General features: G+C 34.7%; 1 protein-coding gene across 7 annotated transcripts in view; it reads left to right on the forward strand.

Annotated features, from left to right (window-relative positions):
- MELK (maternal embryonic leucine zipper kinase) overlaps nt 1-6,292 on the forward strand; it is a 90,786-nt gene extending 84,494 nt beyond the window's left edge. For all 7 annotated transcript variants that reach the window (XM_074200428.1, XM_074200430.1, XM_074200433.1 and 4 more), the window contains 3 exons: nt 1,086-1,254; nt 3,387-3,490; nt 5,796-6,292. In XM_074200428.1, the coding sequence (XP_074056529.1) occupies nt 1,086-1,254; nt 3,387-3,490; nt 5,796-5,973 (451 nt within the window). In that variant the 3' untranslated portion in view covers nt 5,974-6,292. The remainder of the gene's footprint in view (nt 1-1,085; nt 1,255-3,386; nt 3,491-5,795) is intronic.
- The last annotated feature ends 1,683 nt before the right edge of the window (nt 6,293-7,975 follow it).

The following is a 7,975-nucleotide window of genomic DNA, read 5'->3' on the forward strand; positions in this document are numbered from 1 at the left end:
TTGTTGGGAAGCATTTAAAAATGTGAATTTTTGCAGCCAATATTGTTTTATAATTGGGAACACTTTATAAACAATCACTTTCCTATTAAGTAAGTTGTTTGTATATTGTTAGCTTTAGGAATAAAATTAATCCAAAAATGGAAATGTTTTAAAAACAAGCTTTATTTTTTAATACTCTTTGTAATTTCAAAAATATAATTTTAAAAAAGTGGCTCCTCCAAAGTTGATTATCTTCCATTTTTAAAAGTTGTCTTATGTTTTATGTACTATATAATTTTGTTATCTCTAATGTTTTCTTTCTTCATTTGAATCTGATTCTTCTTTCACTTCGTGTTCAATTTTGATCTGTGGTTAGCATGGTTACAAATGTAAAGTATATATTAGATTGCTTTCTGTCAAGTGCAGGGGCACTGCAGGGGCAGGTAGGGAAGGAGAAAAATTGTAAAACTCAAAGCCTTGTAAAAAAAAAAATGATTAGTAGGGGCTGCTAGGTGGCGCAGTGGATAAAGCACTGGCCCTGGAGTCAGGAGCACCTGGGTTCAAATCCGGTCTCAGACACTTAATTACCTAGCTGTGTGGCCTTGGGTAAGCTACTTAACCCCATTCGCCTTGAAAAAAAACCCCAAAAAACTAAAAAAAAATGATTAGTAAAAACTACAATTGTATGTAGTTGGAAAAATAAATAACATTTATTTAAAAAACAAAACAAAAAGCAAAAAATAAGGCCTCTTCCAGCAGAAAAAAATGAAAAAGGTCATCATAAAAGTTTTACTGAAGCTTTGTTTCAAGTTAGAGGGGTCTGTTATGGAGATTTTTTTTTTTTTTTTTTTTTTTTTTTTTTAGGTTTTTGCCTGGCAAATGGGGTTAAGTGGCTTGCCTAAGACCACACAGCTTGGTAATTATTAAGTGTCTGAGGCCGGATTTGAACTCAGGTACTCCTGACTCCAGGGCTGGTGCTCTATCCACTACACCACCTAGCCGCCCCTGTTATGGAGAATTTTGCAGAAAATTGACAGAAACATGTATAGTGTGTTTAATAATTTTAAGCCGTTAACTAATTTTTGGGCTAAATTTTTCTTTTAAAGATGCCGTTCAGTGGAATTGGATCTTAATCAAGCACATAGAGACAGTCCTCCAAAGAGAAAAGGAACCAAGATGTTTGGAAGTTTTGAACGGGGGTTGGATAAAGTGATTACTATGCTTACCCCAAACAAAAAGAAAGGCTCAGCTAGAGATGGACCAAGAAGACTAAGAGTAAATTTACTTTCAAAAAAGAAAAATATTTCTGTTGACATTACTGTATTTCTAACTCTTTTGTGTGTGTGTGTGTGTGTGTGTGTGTGTGTGTGTGTAGGTGTAGGAGGGGGGAAGGCCAGCCATTCTTTGGTTAAGATAAGAATGGAGTTTTTGCAATGCTTTCTTCCTTAAATCCTTCCTCTATGCTTTTGTTACACATCTTCTCAACCTTATTATGTAAAAAGAGTAAGTTCTTCTCCTTTCTTATATCTTCTCTTCTGTATTACTTTCTTCCTCTCTTTTCTTTCCTTACAAGTTGTGGAGTTAATCTATTTGCTTCTTGGTCATCTGTTAGTCCAAAGTATTTCTTTGTTGTATTCAGCATTTTCTTCTGTTTAATTATTTTTATCAGCCTCAGTTTCTGAATTGTGTATTTGTTCCAGGGCCAGATTCTGTTTCTGACACTCTTGGATGTTAGACCCTGCTTGATTGTGCCCTTGGTGGTCTGGATGCTCTTGTCATGGTGACTTTTGCATCATGTGGCTGGGGCAAGGTCCCATCTTCCTGGAATCCCTGGCTTCTGGGTTTATTTCCTAGGGGGCCCAACATGGATTTTGGCTTAGGTCTTTTTCTATTTACTCCTTTGTACAGTCCCCTCCCTGAAATTAGGTGTATCCCCTACTGTGGTCCTGGATAGATCCCAGTGAGATGTCCTTGATTGTACTGGTCACAAGACTCCTTGCAGGGCCCTTTGCTAGTGCTTCTTGGTGCTGTGCTAGCCTGTGTCTTCTCTTGTAATACTGGGGCTCCCCGAGTGCTTTGTGGATTTTGTCTTTTTTGGTATTCAGGCTGCTAGGACCTGACTTGAGGCATTGGAGAACCCAGATGTACATTTTATTGTCCAGGTCTATCTCCCTGTGCAGTAGTAACCCAGATGGACCTGACTCTGCTTCTGCAGTATACAGCAAGCATCCTTCTGGCTTTATGGCTCTTGCCGTACTTCTTGTTTCCTCCTCCTCCAAATGCTAATGGACTTCTGACTATCTTAGATAGTATTTATCTCCAGTCCAAAACTTACTGCTATTTTCCTTTTTTTTTTTTGGTGGATCTAAGATATTTTCTTTTATGAATTTGTCTTGCAAGTTATTTATTTCAAAACATACATTATGTGCATCAGGTGAGAGTTATTTGGTCCAGCTTTTTTATAGCTGATCTGGGTCCAGTACTCAGGCATCCCAATTCTCAGACTGCTACTGCCCCATGAAGCTGCTCTGTGGGTGGAAGCATCCTGGGTTGGGAGCCAGGAGACCCACCTCTGAGACTTGATAGCTCTAGTCTAAGCAAGAGCCTTTATTTTGTCTCTGAAATGGAGATAAAAATACCTGTAGTGCTTAACCTTTCAAAACTGTTGTGAGAAGTCATAAAAGGAGATATCTTTGCAAACTGTAAATACTTGTTAGCATCAGCAATTATTATTTTCATATGTAAAATAGGAATTCAAAATCAGATAAATTCTTCATTTTGTAAAAGATTCCTTTAAATGGTGAACCTTTTTATACATCTTATTTTCTGATTATTAAGGAGCACAGAAGCTTAAAACTAATGAGTTAGGAACTCCTGCTTATCGAATACCAATTAAAATTGAGGATAAACACTTCTGAAATTTATGATTAAGTCTGTGGAGTATAATTTGATTTATTACTTATAACTGGATTGTCTATATGCAAAATAGCTCTTTTAGCATCACCATAGATTCTTTTGCCTAGGTTTTGAACTCTGACAACTATCAGTTGTCCAGAGGAGATAGTTACTATTATGAATTATCCAGATCATTTGCTTCAGTTTTCTTCTGTTTATATTTCAGCACTAGTTAGTATTCCCACAATAGTGTGGGATGGAACGAAAGTCATATCTGATAACTTGGCCGTGACCTAGCATTTTGGATTAAAAACAAAAATAAAATAATTCTTTCGGTAGGAGAGAATGTTAAAACCCATGCTACCATGTCTACAAAATTATCTTGGAAATTCTTTTGTAGTTTTTGAAAATAGAGCATTGGATCTCTTAAGTCAGATAATAAATGTTAATATAAATTGTTACTGGATTGCTGTGGTGATAATAAGGTCTCTATTTTCTTTTGATTCTTTTAGGCTCAGTATAATGTGACCACAACCAGATTAGTGAATCCAGATCAGCTCTTGGCTGAAATCATTTCTGTCCTTCCAAAAAAACATGTTGACTTTGTGCAGAAGGGGTAAGTACCAAACTCACATTGTAGTGTGTAAGAATTCTGTACACTTGGGTTTGAATCCCAGTGCTGACACTTCGTATCTAGCTGATCTTGGCAAATCACTAATTTTTCTAAGTCTCAGTTTCTTTATTGGAAAATGGGAATGATAATACTTGCTTAATAAACCCTAAAGCATTGCATAAATTTAAGTTATTTTAGGTGATAAAGTCATACCATCTTATAACTGCCTAGTTTTTCATAGTTAATTCTATTTTGCTTTTAATTTTAAATATTCTCCCTCTTGCATTCCCATTCTACAGAAACATGATTTCTCTATTGTTTATGGCTCAACTCAAAAACCACCTTCTTAGGGAGCTTTCCTGGAACTCTCCACCTAGAAGTCATCTGTTCTTCTTCTGGAGGACTGTTTTATGCCTCACATATAATTGTCAAAATAATCCTTGCTGTAGGGTCTGGGAGAAATAGTAAGCCAGTTCAGTTCAGTTGGATGGAAATGTAGGTTATTGAAAGGAATTAGGATGAGTTAAAACTGGAAAAGTAGGTAGAAGTCATACTTTATGTAGGGTCTTGAAAATCTGGCTAAGGAATTTGGATTTTACCCCAAGGATAACAGGGAGCCATTGAAAAACCTTTGAGCAATAAATTGACATGATGAGAATTACGCATTGGGAAGGTTAATTTTATGTAAGAAGATGGGGCAGCTTGGTGGTGTAGTGGATAAAGCACTGGCCTTGGAGTCAGGAGTACCTGGGTTCAAATCTGGTCTCAGACACTTAATAATTACCTAGCTGTATAGCCTTGGGCAAGCCACTTAGCCCCATTTGCCTTGCCAAAAAAAAAAAAACCCTAAAAAAAAATTTATATAAGAAGATGGAATAAATTAGACTAGGAGAGACTGAACCAAAACTTTGGAGTTTCTTTCATAAATATAGATAAAACATTTGCTCACTTTTAGTGTAAATTAATTGCAGAACATGGCGTTGGCTTACATAAACTTTGGTTAATCTTTTTGCAATATAACTTTTGCTTAAAATGAGGTATATTAGTCTATAATGAAGACTGTAGTGGCAGACACTAGAAATATAATACCATGGAATACTATTGTTCTGTTAGAAACCAGGAGGGATGGGATTTCAGGGAAGCCTGGAGGGATTTGAATGAACTGATGCTGAGTGAGATGAGCAGAACCAGAAAAACCCTGTACACCCTAACAGCAACGTGGGGGTGATGTTCAAACTTGAAGGACTCGCTCATTCCATCAGTGCAACAATCGGGAACAATTTGGGGCTGTCTGCAAAGGAGAGTGCCAGGTATATCCAGATAAAGAGCCGTGGAGTTTGAACAAAGTTCAAGGACTATTCCCTTTAATTTAGAAAAAGAAATCAGATATCTTATTGTCTTATCTTGTCACATCTTAGACTACTTGTCTCTTCCTTAAGGATATGATTGCTCTCTCATCACACTCAATTTGGATCAATGTACAACATGGAAACAAAGTAAAGACTAACAGATTGCTTTCTGTGGGGGCAGGGAAGTAAGATGGGGGGGATTGTAAAACTCAAATAATATTTTTAATAAAAAAAAGGTAGAAAAAAAGAAATATAATGCCAAGTCAAGCAGTGTCATAAGTGTTCCATGGAATTCTGTTTTAACCTGATCACAGAGTGAGTTCACTAATCTTCCAACAAATGAAATTTAAGCTAAGTGGATCCTTACAAACAGACCATTCTCATTCTGTGTTGTAATAAGCATTACCCTTTTGTGGGGAAAAGTAAAAAATAAAATACTAAGATGTTAGAATTATGCAAAGGACAGCTATTCACAGAGCAACAAGACATATAAAATGACTTTTCATGCACTTGATTCCATAGGCAATGTGGCATAACATTTAATGTAAATTCTCCTGAAAGATTTGTTTGGGTAAAATAAGAAGAATGTATGAGAATAACTTGGTGTGTATAGTTATAATTTAAAAAAAAAACCCAAAAACAATCTAATACAGTATAAAAGAAGCTATTTCATTTGGAGAAAGGCAGAACTCTAGTATGCCTTTATTTTAAAAAAAAATTTTTTTTTAAACATCCCTATTCTTAGTATCCTCCTTCAGTTTCCAGGAGAAACCCCAGTCACACTGAAACATAATCACCATATTGACTTGGAAAAATTGTATACCTTAATACATTGTTTGATATGTAAAATGATTGTCTGTTTTATCTATTAGTCTCATAAAGGCTCAGAATTGTCTTATATATCATCCAGATTATTCATGGCTTTCCTACTAACTACCTTCTTATCTTGTTTCTCACAGCTATACACTGAAGTGTCAAACCCAGTCAGATTTTGGCAAAGTGACAATGCAGTTTGAGCTGGAAGTATGCCAACTTAGCAAACCTGAGGTGGTGGGTATCAGGAGGCAAAGGCTTAAGGGTGATGCTTGGGTTTACAAGAGATTAGTTGAAGACATCCTTTCTAGCTGCAAGATGTAATCGATATATGGTTCATATAGCCTGTGGGCTAAATGTGAATATTAGACTACCCAACTGAAAGCATGACTTGATCAGTTTGAATTTTACTTTGTCAGAACCCAAACTATATCTAAAAAGGTCTCTTGTAAGAACCAATTTATTTTTTGTTTTCAAACAGAAGACATTTTATGTTTGAATCTAAGGCAATCCCATCTGTTGTTATCCATTACTGTCTTTTTTTAATCATGTACCTTTGCATATTAATAGCTGTTGACTTTCTTATATTCACTTCCCTTTGTGAATGTGAACTTGTAACTTTGTCTTTGATGTGCAGTTTCTTTCTGGAATAAAATAATTTAATGAATAAAGCATTTGACTCTTCTTTTTTTGGACTTGAGATTATCATCTGAATAAAACATTGAATGTCTTTCTAAATTAAATAAAGACCATTTTTTGGTATGTTTTATCAGTTATCAAGTATGCCTTGGGCAGAAAAACAGATAAGAATTAATTTGCATAATTTTTTCCTATATCTGTTCTAAGTAGGATTTATGGAGATCGTTAACTAAGTCACAGCTGTGGTTATCAGAGTTAAACAACATGCTCAATATGTTGAATAAAATAGAATTGTCATCAATAAATATGTTAAGCCTACAATTGTAATGTTTGAACTATGAATTTACATATTATATTACAATATGATAATCTTTCTTAGTCTTACCTACCACTGACCTTACACATAGTAGGTAAGCATTAATACTTGTAGGAATGAATAAATGTTTGACTAACCTTTTTCATATATATATATATGTATATATATATATATATATATATATATATATATATATATATATATATATATATATATATATATATATATCCCTTTAACTTTGGCCTCGAAGGTTCATGGTAAAAATTACACTAGTAGAACTTTTACTTGACTGAACTGTCTGAAGAATGAATACTACTTTTCCTAAACAATAGTCAGAGAACATTTCATTATACCAGTTTTCTTTTCAACTGGATTTTTTCATTTTCACGTATTTACAAAATAATTCTGGATTTGAATTGCCATTATTAGAGGTTATGATATGAATCATTTTCTAACTAACAAAATAAGTACCATAGTTGCATGATTGCATTACTGCTACATTGATCTCCAAGGTGAGGTAGACCATTTATGGGAGGAGATGAGCAAGAGACAGGATGAGAAGGCATGGATACATCAAAATCTGCATCATTAAAAGGAGTGGTCATGTTGAGGAGATCACAGATACATTGAAACATTGAGGTAATTTGAAAAGCACATTCTGGCGTACTCCAGAGCAGAGTCAGAACAGATTAGGTCCAAATCCCTCCTGGGTCTCTTGTGGTTCTTCTGGGTTCACTGTACCTCTCTTGCAATCTTCAATGTCAACAAAAGCCTATCAATAAATTCTATTTAGTAAAACTTAATCCCTCAAGTAAAGGGAAGAAGTGACTGGAAATATTTATTTTAGGATAGGATTGCAGTTAATCTATTTTTTGTTTCTTGGGTTGTTTTCCCTGTTTAACTTAAAGGATGATTTAAGTCATATTCCTTATCTGTTTGTAAATATTGTTAGTTTTATTAGTTCCTTAGATTACTTTGATTTATATAGCTTATGTCAATATATAGATTTATATTCAGCTTGTACTGTCATATCTGCAGAATCCTTTCTTTGTGAGCCAAGAAAATAAAACCAAACCCTCAGGAATCCTAGCTCAAAATATAATCTGGAATCTTGGGTTGGTTTTTGCCTTAATTGGGACCATTTGATTTGAGCTTTGCTTTTGTCAGTAAGTATAACTCATTCACTGTCAGACAATTTGAGCACTTTGCTTTCTCATCTTGGTATGAGTTATGTGTCTATCACATTTGTGATATTCACAATTTTTCCAGAATATAGAAAATTATAACCTTCTAGGGACATGACTCAAACTTTTACTATTCAAAAGAATCTTGTTTCCAGAATGATAACTGGCTCATAGTACATTTAGCAAT

This window comes from Macrotis lagotis, chromosome X (genome assembly GCF_037893015.1).
Source record: "Macrotis lagotis isolate mMagLag1 chromosome X, bilby.v1.9.chrom.fasta, whole genome shotgun sequence".
Taxonomy (NCBI): domain Eukaryota; kingdom Metazoa; phylum Chordata; class Mammalia; order Peramelemorphia; family Peramelidae; genus Macrotis; species Macrotis lagotis.